At 49.8% G+C, this 18,749-nt stretch overlaps 2 protein-coding genes and 1 non-coding gene across 3 annotated transcripts; 2 read left to right on the top strand and 1 right to left on the bottom strand.

The window, feature by feature from the left end:
* Positions 1–6,564: 6,564 nt before the first annotated feature.
* On the top strand, positions 6,565–11,795 carry abcB (putative ABC multidrug transporter; the record flags this gene model as incomplete). The annotated part of the gene is made up of 15 exons (XM_025637216.1): positions 6,565–6,783; positions 6,891–7,428; positions 7,492–7,718; positions 7,804–8,068; positions 8,129–8,362; positions 8,420–9,204; positions 9,258–9,420; positions 9,474–9,806; positions 9,860–9,983; positions 10,038–10,109; positions 10,160–10,275; positions 10,326–10,944; positions 10,998–11,078; positions 11,133–11,507; positions 11,558–11,795. The coding sequence occupies 15 exons, from the start codon at positions 6,565–6,567 to the stop codon at positions 11,793–11,795; spliced, it is 4,389 nt and encodes a 1,462-aa protein (XP_025497483.1).
* Positions 11,796–12,013: 218 nt separating this feature from the next.
* Positions 12,014–12,106, top strand: BO82DRAFT_t6. The gene has a single exon. It is a non-coding gene; the product is annotated as a tRNA-Pro (tRNA).
* A 1,820-nt stretch (positions 12,107–13,926) lies between these two features.
* On the bottom strand, positions 13,927–18,195 carry BO82DRAFT_388282 (nucleoporin Nup120/160; the record flags this gene model as incomplete). The annotated part of the gene is made up of 3 exons (XM_025638372.1): positions 13,927–15,279; positions 15,336–17,471; positions 17,556–18,195. 3 exons carry the CDS (start codon positions 18,193–18,195, stop codon positions 14,060–14,062), a joined length of 3,996 nt encoding a protein of 1,331 aa, XP_025497482.1. The 3' UTR covers positions 13,927–14,059.
* Between the last annotated feature and the right edge of the window lie 554 nt (positions 18,196–18,749).

Here is an 18,749-nt window from a genome sequence, read left to right as displayed (position 1 = left end):
TCTGGGACTACTGGATACTCCAGAGGAACAAAAATGTACCGAGAAGAATTAAAGTCTGCCTGCCTGGAGAGACGACCACGGGGAGAGCAAGTTTGGGAAGATATGGGGTGGAAGATTCAAGGAGCAGAGAGTGCACCACGCCGACGACGACGACGAAAGCTCGACTATATCTAACTTTCAAATTGGAACCGGTGCCGCACCACACCCACATGTTCGGGTTCTTTTCTTTCATCGCCACGGAATTTCGATTGCCTTAGCCCGAAATAGGTCGATGGATGGATCGATGGAGTCAACCACGACCCTATTGCATGGAACGGTTTGAAAGGCTTACGGATTACCAGACATTTCTTTACTAGGGAGGATACGAAACGCCCCCCCCCCCCATCTCAACCAATGGTTTGGAGGCAGTAAAAAAAAGCATTAAAGCATGGCTTGAACCGTGGCCACCCCGCTATACCCTTGCTTAGTCTAGAGCTGAAGGTACAGACAGGGAATTGATTCCATAGCTTCTTTTACCAAGCCTCTGCAGGGCGGTAAGCCCAATTGCCATTGAAGTGGACTCTGTCTGTTGGGTGGAGCCCCTCCAGGGGTGGAGGGAAGAGAGAGAAAAGATCATCTGGCTGCCATGGGCATGGAGGGAGGAAGTGGAGAACGGTTGTGTAGACGAGGGGGCAAAGACATCTCCCCGGGGAGGGATAGCACTAGAAGAATATTGTGCAGTATAAGAGGGCAAAGTGAAGTGGGGAAAAAAATAGAAAAGAAATTAGAAAAAAATAAATGATTTTCAAATCAAATCCTGAAAATCATTTTTATAATCCGGCCCAATTTGAAAAGAGAAGAAGGAGAGGGAGAAGGGGGAGTAGTTGCTGTCAAAATCAAGGCGACCAGCCATGGATGACGTTCATGGCTGAAGCGTTGGCCCTGGACTAAGTTAGCAGTGGCAGCATCATGAACTTCGGGGTCAGTCTCGAACGACGAGTTGAGTCGAAAATCTATACTGTGAGCTCGCGGAGAGCCCGTCCACTTTTCCACTTTTGCTATTTCGGGCCCCAGACAAACAAGACCCACCATGATTGATGGCTCGGAGATCAGGGTGTAGAGGATGGCGAATGGAATCGTGTTTATGTACGTAATGAACTAAATCGTCTTGTGGGCTAGACTGTTTTATCCTCCAAGCACTAACTCCTACTGCTGGTATGTAAGTACATACGGGAACATATGCTTGCAAGTACATATACGAATCTGCGAGCTGACCGGTAGTGATGTTAACAGCCCGGAGAAATTGGGAATCGATTATCAGCGGAGTGGAGGGGGAAGGGACCGGAGAGCGGAGGTTTACCCGACTCGAGTTTCGATTGCCGTCTGTATTTGGCAATAAATGCAATACCCCGTACTACAAGCTACGAGTATGTACATACATACGGGACTCTGTAGAAATAGCCTGCTTCAAGGCTACACGTCGAACGGGATAAGAAGAAGATTTTCGTAAAGAAACTGGTCAAATACGATTGAAGCCGATGACGACCAAGACGACGACTACCACCTACCTATGTTGAAGACTTGTAATTGTTCACCAAGCATCGGATCAAATGTGAAAAGGAAACATTGAGAGAAAAAAAAGATGGGATAAAAATAATGATCAAAATTAATGATCAAAAATAAAAAGGACAAAGAAAAAGAAAAGTAAATCAAGAAAAATAAACATTGAAAATCAATTCCGTGTCCCAGACCAATTTAGAGGGTCCACTGTCACAAAAGTCCGGTTCCTGATCGGGAAGCGGAAGGTTGGGCGGCGTCATTGGCGCACACCCGTGCAAGCTTGCCCTAATGATTCCGCCCCATCCACTCCGACGTCCATGAGTGGCAGCGCAGGTCGACAGGTTCCCTGGCTAGCCATGGTCAGTCCCGAATCCCATGGGTCTTCCAGCTTCAACACCCGTGCACTCTCCACATGAGTTGCAAGAGAAGGAATGTGATAAAACAAAAGTTGGTAGAGGGGCAGCAGCATACGTGGTCCGCCGGAGAATTCTCCTACACATGGCCTCACCGTAAGTTAACTTATCTTGCATCACATCATAGAAGTTCGTCACGTCGAAACTCCCCATCTCCTACTCATAGAGATAGACTTTACGCCAGAAGAGAAAAGAAGCTCATTGGAATGAACACCTTCGCGGGAGTGAGAAAATAGAGTTATTAACAGCGGAGGTGGCCTACCCTTGCTCATTCAAAGTACCAAGGTATCAGCGTCAACTGACTAAGCCAGCCTAGCTTAGTAACTAGTCCCTAGTAGGTAGTTCTCCTGTCAAACAAACCTAAGCCAGCTAAACCGACACTAAGTAGACATTCACCAGTCACTGCACAATAGCAGACATCACTAATTTACTACTGCAGCCTAGTCTCATGTTCCGGAAAAATAAACAAGAAGAGAAAGATAAAAAGGAGACGACACTGGAAAAACTAGATCGGCGAAGTTACACGTGACTACAATACATAAACTAAAGCATAAAAAGTCCGTCAAAGAGTTAAGAATGGAAACAACAACTCATATTATTTATAAAGTCGGTTTTGACTTCTTAAAGCATCATTGGGACGGAATTTCAGCACAGACTCCTTGTGATGAGCCCCTGGCGCGCCCAATAAAGCGAAGGTTAGATCAGAAACCACATTGGGTGCTATAGACTCAGAAGATGCACACCTATTTGGCCGCCCTATACAGCGGCTTACAGAACCACGAATTCGTCATTCTAAACGAAACTTGCAGCGGCCTCATAATGCTCTATCCAGTCTAGCCTATCTAGATTCATTGAGAGTGGCGCTCTAGGAGAACCGGCATTAGCCGTCACGTTCCGAGAATGAGTAGTCGGCTAGGCATTATACAGGCATACTATAGTGTAGGCGCCATATGGCGGACATATCACGGAGTTACTTCGCTTATGCAGCTTAGATGTACTGTATCCCAAAGGGAGGGGCGATTCGAGAAAAGGTGAAACTCGACAACTGAGGTACACATATATCGCATCTCATGTACGTTTTCGGTAGTATGTCTTAGTCTTCCAGCTGACCGCTGTACATAGCCCGGCTTATAATTGGCATTCGTAAAAAGAATTCCGAGAGGGGCGGGGAGAGATTTGGGCACCTGCTTTTCCACGCCAACTCCCATTGGCTTGCGCGGGTACGCCCTCCGACTCGGTCCTTTGTTAGGGCAAGATTCTAACTCTTCTAGACTTCTTATTGTCCACAGGTCACAGGGGGGTGGGCATAAATGAACTAAACTTTTTGGTTATTATGCAAGGACTGCAGGGGAACTGTGAACAGATCCTACAGAATGTATGTATTTTAGTCCTTTGCCACAACGCTACATACGTGCATGTGCTTGGACAATTGGTGGCTAGCAGGGGAGTCTGCATACACTACGGCATATGACATGAGCGCCGTATAGATAGATTCTTGCACCGCGGTCTCCGACGCGGAACATCATGGCAAGAGAGAAAATTTTCTATGAATAGTAGGCTTGTTACCGCTCGGCGGTCGGGGGCGGATGGTGATCTTCAAGCAAACTCGCTGAGAGCGGTCGGGGGAAAAAAACAAAAAAGAAAGCACTGATGATTAATTCAGGTACGGGCGGCTCGGGGGCCGTCGATCTCTACCCACTTGGGCGATATCAACCGATGACGGTAGTGTCTGGTACGTACCATGGTTGACTCAAGCCCAATATCCATATTCCAAAGGTTAAATTCCGGAGGATTACAAGCGACCTGAATCAGGGAAATGATCGATCTTAGCACCATCGTCATCGGAGATCTGACGCTCAAACCTCCTCGAGGGAGAAACACCCCCCATAGAAAAGAGTAAACGGAAGCGACAGGCTGCAAGAAGATGGCCGGTTTCTGCCTTGTGTATGGGTGGACCAGCTTAGCAACAGTCGATATGCTTCTCATGTTAAGTTCGAGACCTCTGTAGTTATAGTCTAGCATAGCGAATCCTTCCTGTGAAATGGAGCATACTAATTAGGCATCTTCAACTCGAAGGTCTGGCGGCGCTACAACTTGCAGGCCCCATCAGACTAACAGACCTTCAGTAGATCGTACTTTCGGGATTCAGGGAGTGACAGGATTTTCGGATGGCTGGAATGATAAGCAGCAGTACTCATAACAAGGTAGACTATGAAGGGAGACTAACTAAGTTCATTATTGTAAACGGACGGGTTAGTCACCCAGCATGGGGGAGCGGGTAACGGCAGTCGGAAGTCTTCCGCCCACACACACTACTACTAAGGTAGGTATAGGCAGGAACCAAGCCACTTCTTCCAATTACCGCACTCTGCAATTGCGATTGTGTGCAATCTGATCTCCACCACCCGCAACTCAAGTAAATTGCAACCGAGCATCGGCAAGCACAATTAATTTATTCTAGCTACATAGGACTAGCCTTAGGTAGTTACCCCTTACACCCTCCGCACCAGCTATAGATCCTTCAATCGTCTGTCTTTCAGGCCTCGAAGCAGCAAGGGAAGGATGGATGATCAGTTGGCCTTTCAGCTCGCTTGGCTAATCCTTGTGCAGTCTAGTCTGTCGCAGTCCTCGATCCCCCAACAAACAAGAGAGCTCTTAGCGGAGAGGATCCCCACAGAACTGTGGCTTCTCAGGCTGCTGAATCCTTAAACTAGTAGTACTAGTCACTAATCTTGGATGGGCTCGATCCTGTGGTGAGCTGTGGTACCTTCCCCTTCCGTGCTACCTTGTTTATTTCGTCTCGCCTCCTCCGCAGCGGAGCATCAACCAAGTATGTACTGGTCGTTGACAGCGGTGGATTGCCAGCCCACCATAGGAGCGATCGTGATGAAACCATCCATGATCCCATCAAGTGTGCTCGTATCGATGCTAGGGTTAGCAGAAATGATTTACCATCGACAGGAGTATTTGCGACTGCGGGTATTTAATCAGTCATTAGAGTATGTACCTACTGTCAGATTACTACTTTATGTACATGAGTACTACATGTGTATGTACCCTACATGAGTACGTATTCGGGACTAAGACGAGCTAGGATCCACTTGATTCTAGGTAGTTACGAGTTGTTGTTGAACAAGTTGGCAGTTGTCTCTGAGTTGGCTGGTCGGGATTCCCGTCGGATCTGACGTAAAGAGCAGATCCCCAAACCTGTCAACTCCAATCAAGCCTAGCCCGCCTCAAGTTGCTTGTCAGCGCAATTTGGAATTGACTTCCCAGAAATGACACTGACAGTTCTCGGTTTCCAAGTCCCCAGTGTCAACTCTAACTCACCATCTATTCACAAGATACAATTCACCCACAGAGAGGGGCGCAAGGTGAGGTTAATTCTCCAAACCACTCCGCAAGTCAACCGGATGAGGCATTGACGGTGACCATCCATGATCGGTGGTGGAGCGGCGTTTTGTGTCACTCGGGATTTGAATCTTAGCACAGCACCCTCCACACCAAAGTCGCCAGTCTCCACGATCATTAGCAATAGTCCAACTATACCTTCACGGAGGATGACTCTGAGCAGGTGCCGGGAGGCGTTGATACAGACATTCTAGTCACAATCTGGCCCGCTCGTGGTTGACTGGCATCCCGAACTAGCATGCACCTACCGGGACGCGATGGCGAAAAGACTCAAGCGGTGCATACATGCAGCATGGTGTGCTAGCCCACAAAGCCTCAAGCAGCAGGGGAGACGTCGGTGGCTCTGGGCCTGTGGGGGAAGGCAGCACATCAGTCGCTGACTGGATCAGTTCGCGCTATTTTATGGAATCGGCTAGTTTGCAGGGTTCTCGTGGCGCTATTTTCCTGTCAATTTTACTACGAGTATTCTTTCTTGATTCCAATTATAGTGTGCGGTTCTAGTGCATGAGTGATTTTACCAAATCTATTTTTTGGTTTCGTTTTCGAAATTATGACCTTTTGCTTTTGCCTGCCCTCGCAGCCTTGGCCACCGCCAGCCCCGATGTTTTGCAGGAACTCGTGTTGGCATGGTTTAGGTCATCTTGACGTTGCAGATGAGGAGGGGAAATTGATGGCCCATGATTCTCAGGAAGGTAGCGCTGAAGGAGCATACGGAAAAAGCAAAAGGAGCTCTTAGCAAGGCCCCGGTGGAACAGGCCAAATCGCCGGTCTTCAAACTGCCCCGCTAGCCTTTCCCATGCATATTTCGGGTGGTGGATCTTCAGCCCAAGGCGCTGTGGCAATCTGCATTCTTATAGCGTTGCATTGTAGCTAATCGCCTTTGACGCCTCCAAAGGTGAAGAACGCGAGGAAGTGGGGTCCAGAATCTCTCTCCTCATGCGAGGTCAGTCTACTAGCTCTTCCCTTGGTAATGACCAATACATACTGTATGTACCACAACTCCCCACGAACATAATGAAAGCAAGACAGAGAGAAGAAACAATCATTCATGGTCTGACAGCGAGGTACGGGAAAATAGTCGCAGTAACATAAAGCCGAGATCTCCACAAGCACTGCTGTGAAGTGTGGAAGAGGATTCCTGCATGCCATTATTCCCACCCAGGCTCTCTCGGTGGCTGTATATGGAATCTCGGGGTCAATCATGGCGGTAGATCCAACGTGCAAACGAGTAGACAACTTGTTACATTTCCCTCCATCCTCATGTCGGGACGGATTCGACTTCTCTCTTCTGTTTGAAGAGCTGATTTTGGGTATTCTGCCTCTGGGAATTTTCATCGTACTGGCATGCGTGCAACTATGGCGTGATGCCCGACGAGTGCGCAAGGTGGTGGCAGGTTCTTGGCCTTTCTGGACCAAACTGGTGCGTGACTTCTTCCTACTACGACTACCCCTACTACGACTACCCCTACTACTACTACCGTACCACTACCGTGGTCCCGTGATGCTGATTGTTGTTGGTCTCCGCAGATACTATGGACCGCCTTGGACGTCACGCAACTGGTCCTTACCGTCCTTTGGGCGCTCCCCTCGGTAGCACGAACACAAGCCTCAGTCGCGGTTAATGCCGTTACCATCGTGGGTATCCTGGTGCTTGGTGCACTTTCATATAGCGAACACAATCGCTCAGTACGACCGTCTTTTGTCCTTAATCTTTATCTTGCGGTCACCCTTCTGTTTGACATCGCAAAGACGAGAACACTATGGCTTCGCGATCCGGACAGAGTCGACAGGTCTGTCGCCATAGTCACCTCGCTTGGTGTTGGCATCAAGTTTCTACTGTTCCTCCTCGAAGCTTTGGAGAAGAGACGCTTTCTCAGGACCGAGTACAAAGGCTACTCACCAGAAGCTCTTGCCAGTATTTACAACAAATCATTCTTTTGGTGGCTTAATCCTTTGTTTAACCGTGGGTTCTCCAAGATCTTGGCTGTGGATGATCTCTTCGTCCTCGATAAGCAATTGGAGGCTAAGCGCCTGCACCGTGAGGTTGAAGCCGAATGGAAGAAAGGTATGTGGCTCCGCATAATTCGATCACGCTTGCGACATGTTGATCTAACTTGAACGAACATAGGTCAGGACAATGGCTCGAGTAGCTTATTATCTGCATGTCTACGAGCATTCAAATGGCACGTTTGCGCGGTGATCCCACCAAGACTTATGCTGGCAGCCCTCAACATTTGTCAGCCTTTGCTGCTTGAGAGATCATTGACCTTCACCGCGCAAGCTTCAGATCCTTCCACGAAGAACATTGGTTACGGGTTGATTGGAGCCTACATCTTGGTTTATACCGGGTTGGCAGTGAGTCAGACAAATATCGTGCTCTGTGACTTTTTCCGCATTGTATCTAATCGCGGTGCTCTTCTTATGGGTCACCATGGGCCAGTACCAACATCTGACTTATCGCTCTATCACAATGGTCCGAGGTGCTGTTGTGTCAATGATCTACAAGAAGGCGTGTTCGTTAAGCACCAAAGACGCCGATCCTGCTGCGTCTGTTACCCTAATGAGTGCCGATATTGAGCGGATCGTTCAAGGCTGGCAGACTATGCACGATATCTGGGGGAATGCCCTGGAGATTGCGTTAGCCATCTATCTCCTTGAAAGACAACTAGGGGTTGCATGCGTGGTTCCTGTTGCTGTTGCCGTTGGTGGGTCTCTAATTACTGCCCCCTTGAAGCCATTCGCTGACACGTCGTGCTTCTCTCTAGTGGCACTTGTTGGCTCGATCATAGCAATGTCCTCCGTTATGTTAAAGCAAGCTTCGTGGTTGCAAGCGATTGAAAGGCGGATATCCTCGACATCTTCGATGCTTGCTTCGATGAAAGGGATAAAAATGCTTGGATTACAATCTGCGCTTTTGACATGCGTCCAGAACCTGCGAATCGACGAATTGACGATCTCTCGGGCTTTTCGGAAGCTCTTGGTCTGGAATATGGCTCTAGGTAAGCCATTGCCTTACAACTCATTGGGATTTTGTTTACTAAACTCACCTGTCTTAGCATGGTCGACTCGAATCTTTGCTCCAATTCTCGCCTTTGGGGCATTTGTCGGAATCGCTCACGATCGAGGGGATGACCGTGCCCTGACAACGTCGGTCGTGTATACTGCTCTGTCTCTATTCTCCCTTCTTTCGGATCCCCTCCTATCGCTTGTGATGGCTCTGATGAACTACGTCGCGTCGGTAGGTTCATTCCAGAGAATCCAAGAATTCCTGGAGAAGGACAGCCACTTAGATCCAAGAAACCGGTCCGCCGCAATCCCCTTGCTGTCGTCAGAGGACAAGAAAATGGTATCTGTAACAACAGATGCCGAAACCCTCACGAGCGGATCGATGTCCTCACAATCTTGGAAAGGAAGTTCCTCGGCGTCGTTTCATAATGCTGTTACTATCCAGGGAGGGGATTTCGGGTGGGATTCTACAAAGAAGCCCATACTGAAGAACCTGAACATCACAATCTCTCAGGGAAACTTTGTCATTCTCATCGGACCGTCCGGTTGCGGGAAATCCACTCTTTTGAAGGCTATTCTCGGTGAGGTGCCCTGTCTGGGTGGTAGCATACAGGTTCTATCTCAGAGCATTGCGTTTTGTGAGCAGACGCCCTGGCATACGAATGGTACCATTGAGGATTGCATAGTGGCAATGTCTGGGTACGATGCCAAATGGTATAGCTCTGTCATATACGCATGTGCTTTGGCGGAGGACTTCAAGCAGCTACCTCGTGGCGATCAAACCGTGATTGGGAGCAAAGGCATAGCCCTGAGCGGTGGCCAAAGTCAGCGGATTGTAAGTGTATCAGCTTCTGTGTTGAATGAGAAAGTCATTGATCTTGTGTTCAGGCGCTTGCAAGGGCTGTCTACGCTCGCAAAGACATCGTTATACTTGACGATGTTTTCAGTAGTCTTGATGCAACAACTGAGCATCATATCTTTCATCATTTACTTGGTATCCATGGTCTTCTACGCTCAATTGGCTCTACAGTCGTGCTTGCATCCTCTTCGGGTATGTCAATGCTGATCAGACATGTTGGCGCGTTTTCGTTAACGATGCAGCAGTGAAGCGTGTTCCTTATGCAGATCACATCATGGTGCTTGACAGTAACGGTTGCGCTACAGAACAGGGGAGCTTAAAGGCTCTTGACTCTGCCGGAGGCTACGTCTCAAGCTTTAGCCTAGGCCTTCCAGATTGGAGCTATAAAGGCGGCTTACTGCCCACACCTAATGCCCAAGTTAGGACAGTTGAGAGGGTTGATGAAGCCGAAAAGGAGACACATGAGAAATGTGGCGACGTGTCCGTCTACTTGTACTATGTCCGTGCTATTGGATGGCTTCCCACGATGGTTTTCCTTGTTGCTATGCTTAGCTTCGTCTTCTGTTTGTCGTTTCCGAGTATGCCTCCCGCAGTATATCACCTTCGTTTACGTCTACTAATCCCAGAACAGGTATCTGGGTGAAATGGTGGGCTAGTTCGAACGAAGCAGAGCCTGGCAAGCATACAGGGTTCTATATAGGGGTTTATGCAATGCTTGGGGTTATTGGCATGATATCCCTCATTGTCGGATGCTGGTCAGACTTCTTTCTGTCGTTTCCTTCCGGTTCTTCTTTGGCTAATTCGCATAGGCAAATGGTGATTACTATGGTACCGAGGTCCGGTGAAGTCTTCCATAAAGCTCTTCTGAGCACAGTTCTGAGGTAAAGTTTATCGTATTATCCTGGCGGCAGTAATGACACTGACCTGAAAGTGCACCCATGTCATTCTTTACCATAACGGATACCGGCGCTATTCTCAATAGATTCAGCCAAGACTTACAGCTCATTGATATGGAGCTTCCAATCGCTGCTATAAACACATTCGTTAGTGAGTTGCTTTCCGCTACACTGGGTTGATTTACGCTCATCGTTTTGCAGCGTTCGCTCTTTGTATAGCTCAAATGATTCTCATGGCGGTCGCTTCCAAATACGTGGCGATCTCCTTCCCTGTGGTAATCACCATTGTCTACTTGATACAGAAGATCTACCTTCGAACGTCACGCCAACTGCGGTACCTTGACCTCGAGGCAAAGGCACCGCTCTTCTCTCATTTCACAGATTGTCTTGGTGGCTTGGTAACCCTTAGATCTTTCGGGTGGCAGCACGAGTTCCAGGATAAGAACAACAAGCTATTGGACTATTCCCAGAGACCATTCTATCTTCTATACGCTATTCAACGCTGGCTTACACTCACCCTGGATATGGTGGTGGCAGGTATCGCCGTTCTATTGATCACCCTTGTTGTCGTCTTGCACGGATCCATCAGCATAGGGTACGTCGGAGTCGCACTTCTGAATGTCATTCAATTCAGCCAGAGCATTAAACTGCTGATCACATTCTGGACCAATCTTGAAACACACATTGGCTCAATCCAGCGAGTAAGGTGGTTCACGCGGAACGTACCTTCCGAGAATCAACCTTCGGAGAGGGATGAGATTCCGCCGGACTGGCCGTCGCTGGGGTGCATTGAATTCACCGGTGTGTCCGCTGAGTACAGGTATGTCATGGTCAACTCGTCGCAATTGATGATTAATTAACGCTTTACCACAGACCATCTGAGCCAGTTCTCAACGATGTTTCTCTGTCTATTCGGGCAGGTGAGAAAGTCGGCATATGCGGAAGAACGGGCAGGTATGTCATCACTGCTCACGGAGAATGTCACCATGTTACTAAGTCCTATCATAGTGGCAAAACCTCTCTCGTCATGTGCTTGTTCCGCATGCTCGACATCAGCTCGGGTGATATTTTGATTGACGGGCTGGACATCACTAAGCTACCACGCCAGGAGATTCGCACTCGCCTGAATGGCGTCTCCCAGAGTCCGTTCTTGATGAAAGGCAGCGTACGAACCAATATGGACCCCACAGGTTCTTTCTCGGATCAGGCTATCAGCAATGCCCTCAAAGGCGTGGGCATTTACTCTCATATCCAAGAGAATGGGAATCTAGACACCGACATCGACGAGGTTTTCCTCTCGCATGGACAACAGCAACTCTTCTGTCTGGCGCGGGCTATACTCCGTCCGGGTAACATCCTCGTGCTGGATGAAGCTACGAGCAGGTACATACATCTATCCTCCTCCTTTGTTTTTTTCTAATGTGTTCGTGTAGTATTGACGCAAGAACCGACCATATCATGCAACGGGTCATCCGTGAGAAGTTCAGCGCCCACACCATTGTGACGGTGGCACATAAGCTCGATACCATCCTCGACTATGACAGGATCATTGTCATGGAGGCGGGTCGAGTCGTGGAGACCGGTGCTCCGCACGAATTACTGGCTTCGGATAATTCGCACTTCAGCAGGCTGTACGCTAGTTTTTCGACGGATGGAGATGCTCAAGAATAGTATCGTGGTGGGATTATGGTCATGAAAACAAAGGCCTTGTCAACTGGTGTTCGGTTCGTGGAAATCATTTCCTTTTTTTCTTTTTGTCTATTTCTTCGCCCTGGGTCGAGTTGACGGGGTTTTCGGGGCTACGGTGTTTTAATTCATCTAGATCCAATAAAATGATCCTTTTTCACATGCCTCATATTACCAAAGAATGACGCTGATTTCAACAATTCGCCCGGGTGGTCTAGTGGTATGATTCTCGCTTAGGGATTACAAACCCCAAGCATATCTGCGAGAGGTCCCGCGTTCGATCCGCGGCTCGGGCCGATTTCCTTTTTTGACCTGCCTGCCTGCCGTGCATATCCAGGCCATCAATGTTTTCCGCCCCCTTACAGCAGCAGAGTACTCATATGACACAAAGAACCCGCGATCGATTAGTCTTTTTTTAACCTGAAAAAATAAATATAACTCGAAAGATTCCCGTACCCCCAAGACACCGAATAGAACCTAAAATCCTCCGTGGACATTCAATCACAGTCAGCGAGCTAGGCTAGTCTAGTGCTTACACCCCTCGGGATTTGCTTCCATCCATCCAGCCTTACTTCCTTGTCTAGTGTATGGTTCAAGCTAGTAGTAGTAGCTCCGTACCCGATCCCGCATAGTCTAACTAGTCTAGGTGTCCTTCCTTTGTTGTCGTCGTGCTTGAACATCATTTCTGATCCCCGCAGCTGGGGCCTGGGATTGGGAATGGTTCTTCCTGGCCGAAAGTACCGAGTAACGTACTTTTGAGTTAGTTCGGGCGCCAGTAGCATTTTGGGTATGTACTGTGCTGGTGCTGAGCGGGTACAGACACAGATACCGCTAGCTAACTTATTCTTCCGTGACTTGGCTCCCTCGAACCCGCTCGCGGGTACGTAGTACTCGAAGGTAGCTCGACCAGCCCTGCAAGGCAACCCCCTCCAAACCAACATGTAGGTCTAAGCTACAGTCCATAGCACCGGGTCACCGACTAACTCAAGTGTATTTATTGTACCGGTACATAGTAGGTACAGGACAATTTCCCACCGCAAGACCCAAGGACTAAAGTAAAACTATTGTTCAATATACAAGGATTAGAAAAGCACACCCCTGCCCTATCTATCCCCTGTCCTTTCCCTTTCACTACTCACACTAAAAACATCTCCCCTACATTGCCAACCGATTCTCCAGGAGAATCATATCCGGAATCACGGATCCAGATCCCAAATCACAAGTCAAGTCACAAATCCAATCCCTAACCAGACTAAGGATCCGTAGTCCGGTGGTCCAACGCAGATCGATCGGCAGCTGCACCCAATCCAGTCCAACCCCCAGTTGCAATCCTCGCAGGGCCAAAACCCAGACAGCAAGCACCATCACATCATCGCACATCACACACCCAACACGGTCCACGGTCCACAACACAGCACAAGAAGACAAAGCGAAGCGATGCGATGCGACGATCGTCAGTACCACACTCCACAAGATTGCGCTTTGCGCATTAAGCGAGAGAGAGGGGATCCCCACTCCCCATCCCCGCTGGAAAAACAGGAATCGGGGTGAAGCACAAGAGGGGTTTGCTCGGCTAATGCAGCCCTGAAAGGAGCAAGCCTGAACAGAGTCTAGATTCTCGCCTAGCCTGTTCACCAGGTTACTCATACTCGGCGCGCTTGAGGATTAGGATCTGCATTCAGGATTTGGTTTTTCTATTTTATTTGATTTTTTGTGTTCCTTGTACTCGTACCTCTGAGAGTATCAGTGTCCAGGGAATCGGGGATCAGGTTCGAGGTTAGATTGGATGCCACACTATATTGCGGGGGCCGATCTGGGGGTGAGAAGGTGTTGCACTGGATTGGAGGATCGGAGTGTGGTTCTTATGCTTGTGGTTAATGGTGTCTGGATTCTGGATTGATTATGGACAGAAAATAAAATAGGCCCTAGTCTGAGTAGGGTAGATTTCATGAAGGATTTGTTGCGGAGCACAGGCGACACTGCAAGAAGCCTGCGAGTAGAGCATGGAAACCTCTTACTGCAGGCCCTCCCTCAATACTTCTGCAACATTGAGTCGCGACATTACGACAAGTAAGCTCAAAAGTATATCTCACTACACTACTCATCAAAAAAATAACCCGAGTCAGCTACTAGTCTAGTTTTACAGAGACCTAAAACTAGTTATACATAGGATATACACAGACGCCCAGAACCCGGATTCTGAAATAACACGAAAAAAAAAAACCAGACCCCAGTCTACATGGGCAACTCTACCCGAGCACCATTGTAGTGTCCTCATCGTGGTTGTGGCCATCCTCAGCACCAACTGGATCAAGAAGCCCAAACTCCCAATCACCTCGTTCGATCCGACTGACCCGGTCTAATTCGGCCTGGTATTCACGACGGAGGTGATCCAGCGTCACTATTACCCGCTTCTGTGGGATGCTCAAGACGGCGCTGCTGATGGAGGCCTTGCTGTCGCGGCGGCTAGAGGGCCGGATTGCCGTCGCGCTAGCGCTGAGACGGCGCCCGGAGGGGGATCCGCCCATCGGGGCGGGGTTGGGTGAGGGAGAGGCGGCGCCGGCGTCATCCATGGGGTGGTTGCCCTCGTGGTCTGGCTGCATATGTTGCTGAAGGCTGCGGCGTCTAGCCTCGAGGGATGACGATAGTGGCTGATGGGGGTCCTCCTTGTTCACGAGGATGTAGGATTCGCTCTTGTCGACGCAAGCAAGAAGGTTAATGAGTGATAGGAGCTCATGCCGGATTTCCTTGCTTTCCGGGTCGTCTTCTTCGATTGGGTGAGCGTCGTCGGCTTCTCTTGCCCTGGTGAGAATGAGATGGGTGGAAACGTCGCGGGCGTGGCGGAGGCGCTGCACGTTCCGGTAGGCAATCTCAGCGGCGCCACGGTAATCGCCCCTTTCGATACGGTACGCTTGGAGGATGCGTTGGTAGTCCGGAGTGCTGTCGCTCCACTTGTTGTCTGACTCGAGGTAGGAGGTGAAGGAGGTTTGCTTTTGAGCAAGTGAAGTCAAAGTTTCGTCCACGTAGGATGCGATGTTAGGAATGAGAGTCGTGGGGAAGTGGAGAATCTGCCGGAGACCCGCGGTGCCGGGCCCTGAGGCCGTCAGAATGCCGGTAATAAGAGAGCCCAGAGCGGACTTCTGTAAAGTTCGATCCTTGTATCTGGACAGAGCAGAGTATGCCTGGTCAAATTGGCAGTTTTGCAATGAGGCATAGAACAAGCGCGAGAGAAGATCCGAGCGCAGGCTAGAGTAATCCACATCATGCTGCTGGCTTCCATGCTCACTTGCAAGTGCCTGCAGCGCGAGGCTCGCAAAGTCGGCAACATGCGAGAACGAGCGTGCATGTTCGAAAATCGTCACGATATGTTGGAAGTACTTGGGAAGGCCGTTGTGGAAGCAGTCCACCGCGACAATGTCCAGCAACGTTGATGACATCTCGTGCAAGTTACCTAGAGGCTTTCCACAAGCTATGTTCTGTTAGATACTGCGATTCCAATATCTGTACTAGGCTGATTCAACTTACAAAGTAGGTAGGCAGCTTTGCGAAAGTACAAAGCCGCAGTGTCGTATTCAGACATGGCCACATATAGTCGACCCTTGACGTAGGTCGCCCAAGATGTGCTTGCTTGGAACCGGAGGAAATCCCAAGCAAGGTCAATATTGTTCTTAGCGATGAGGTCGCATTGTATGTAGACCAAAGCATTGGGGTAGGCAACCTCCCCCTGGCGGGTGACCCATGACAAAATGTCACGGATTCCCAAGGTGATGGTGTAGCTTTGAGGAAGTCCGATGGTTTGACGCGGCTTGATGTCACTGGCAAACAGATCCTCGAGGATGGTGGCCGTTCTTTGTCCCTTATCCTTACGAGCAGAGTCCCTCAGGGCCACAGGAGAAGAGCCACCTGGGGTTTTGGTCGGTCGGTCGGTGCACTTTCGTGAATGCGAGCTTAACCAAGACATCATCTCATACTCCCTTAGCAAAGTAGTGAGAGTTACAAACAGATCCGCCGCATCGAAGTCCGAGCCAGCCTCCTGCTCAACCTCTCCGTCCACAAACAGAACGAGGAAGAGAAGGTCAGACAGGGTCTTCCGCGTCAGTATAATGGTCTCCTGGACACCATTGACAATAACCTTCACTCCAAAATGGGTGTGGAAGAGATCGGAGTTTTTGCCGGGGAAGTCAAGCGGAATAGTATCAATGATGGTGTAGAACACGTCGTTGGGCATCCTCGAGATGTTCAGGTGCTGGCTCATCACGGAGACCAAGGTATCATATGCCTTGTTGGATACCTGCTCTCCAAAATCACACCGCTCACGGAAGGTATCCATCCTGTCTTGCACAGACGTAGAGGGCTCAGTGAAAATCTCGGCGTCAAGGGCCTCCTGGCAAGCAGCTTCCAATTCAGCGGAAAAAGCCTTGCGGAAGCCGGACGCAACAGTGATCAGATGGGACGCCTGCTCGAATAGACTGCCAATCTCTGTCTCCAGTTTGCGGTGCCTCCAGCGATCAACAATGACCGGCCCATCTGAGCGAAGCTCGGCGCCAGAGTTGTGCAGAATGAGCTCCGCGGAGCTACATTCACGAATGATCGCGCAGCCGTCCGAGAGGAGCATCCAGGGAGTCTCATAATAAACGTCATACGCGAGGGCTACCGGTTCGAATCGTCGTTTGTTGACATCGTCCGCAATCTGCCAGAACTGGCGCCATTTGGAGTCCGTGTCCATACGATAGCGAGTATAATCCATCTCATCATCAACGTGCTTTCGAAGGGATACATGGGCGCCAATAGTGGAACAAAGCCGCTCCTCAAGGCTGTGGGTCTTCTTCGGGAAACCGGACGACGACATTGGTTTGAGAGCCTCTTGATAGATCGCCAGAGCAGTTTCGAGAACCTCTGGTAAGAACCTATTTGGCTTCAACAAGTACTCCAGCCATTTCTCCGTCGGGTCGACAACATCTGAAGTAGCCATGACGGGTGGGGGCTCCTGCCAGCGGCTGTCCATGACGGTGGATACCCAGTTGGTGGTCCAATCCTTGGGCAGGGACTCGAAGTTGAAGTGCAGCGTATACAGCTGATAAATACTGCTGTTCCTCCACAAGACCCACAGCTCCATACGCTTACCCTCCTCGGCCGGCTTGATCTGAAAATCGGCAATACTCCAGAACATACTTCCGGTTGAATCTGGGTCGACCGGCTTCAGAGCCACACCAGGGTACAGGTCCTCAATCACCAGCGGCGAAGTCAGGCCGCCCTTCACAGCCCAGAACTTGAAGCGGCCATCTTCGAAGGGCGAATATGTGACGACATAATAGCGGTAGCCTCCATCCAACGCGCGCTCCATATTGAAGACCCGGATGAACGAAGATTCGGCCGGATTCAGCGAATATGATAATTCGTCTGGCTGCTGGATTTCACGGTCCAGCAGATCTTTCGTAGCAGCTAGCTTGTTGGTCGCGAGGTTCCATATCTTCAAGGTATGATTGAGACAGACAGCGAAAACATAGGTCTGGTCAGACGTCGTTGTGATGGCGTTCGCGACATTCGTATCGAGAGTGCGCCCCTTGTATCTTATTGAAGGCTGCGCCTGCCATCTGACCAGGCCGCGGATCGATGCACCCCATGTCCTCTCGTCAAAAGTAAGCGGCGTCCAGTTCGATCCTAAGTACCGGAAGCATTAGTACCGTAACCCAAAATCACACTGTCTGCGATATAAAAGTGAGGAATGAACTGGGGAAGGGTTACCGTCATCACTCGACTTCCTTGTTAACCGCAACAGAGCGCCATTGTCAAGAGAAATGAACAACTCCAGTGGGCTACTCGCGTGTAGTCGATGAGGGTTCGTGAATGTCAACGGCGCCGGAACATAAGACTTGCACCAGTCCGAGATTTTCTCGTCGATCGCTTCTGTCCTCCGGAAGAACTCAGGGCGTAGGGTCAAGGTGTGCAAGTGCTTGTCGGCCGTAAGGACGAACACGCTCAACGCTTCGTGCTCCTCCAAGTCTGCAAGATCGACACCCGAAGGGACGATGCCTTCTTCGAATTCCAAGCGCAAGGTCACATTGTATTCGTGGTGTTCCACCCCACCCTTGGTTAAATCGACACACTGAATTTCCAGCACCTTGCTGTCATCGACAACTCGCCAGAGGAAGGCCCGGGGGTAGACGCTGCGTTTGCGAAAGTAGATCGATCCTTGCGTCGCCAAGTAACGCTTGGTGAAGTCTTCTTCGTCTCTCGCTACCGGTAGCTCTTGACTGCTGAAGGTGGAAATTGCGAAACGAGCTCGGCTTTGGGTGCTCGCTTCTGTTGGAATCTGAATGTTAACGACAGTGCTTGGGGAGTGCGGCCGGAGGTCGACCCGGGTATCCTTGTAGATCTTCGCCATGATGGAATCGAGAACTGAGATATGACCACTCTCCGCGATATTGAAAAGAGGTCAGCTCAAGTCTCCATGGCCGATTGGGGAAGAAGCGGAGAAAGAGTATCGCAACACAGCGGAGTTGAAGGGCAGAAGCCGCAGCTCTTGCGCCGCCTCCAAAAAACAGGTCTTGGCGCGGCCGGGAGCAACGCGCCCAAAAAGTCGCTCCACCGCCTTTGCGGGTTGTCTACCAAATACTAGTCATGCTTATCATGTGCTTTGCGACCAGAGGCATTATACAGTACAAATTATACATAGCATAATCATTAATTCATAGCTTCAGATAGTATATGCAGCCCTCCATCAATCACTCATGCTCCAGATCCTTGGGGCTCGGGTCTCCAATTCCATCCTCATTGATGGCAAAGAGGCAGTCACTCTCCGGCAGGCACGGGCTGTCGTAAATCTTACATACTCGTGTCTCACCTCGTCCCTTCTTCAGACTCAGTCTCGTCGTACTAGCATGTGCGATGATGTTACCACCAATGGGCTTTTTCGGGTCGGGATTGAACATGTTGGGG

Source organism: Aspergillus uvarum, assembly GCF_003184745.1.
Source record: "Aspergillus uvarum CBS 121591 unplaced genomic scaffold BO82scaffold_1, whole genome shotgun sequence".
In the NCBI taxonomy this organism is placed as follows: Eukaryota; Fungi; Ascomycota; class Eurotiomycetes; order Eurotiales; family Aspergillaceae; genus Aspergillus; species Aspergillus uvarum.
Note: the sequence above shows the minus strand (reverse complement) of the source record. Positions and strands in the feature narration are given on the sequence as shown.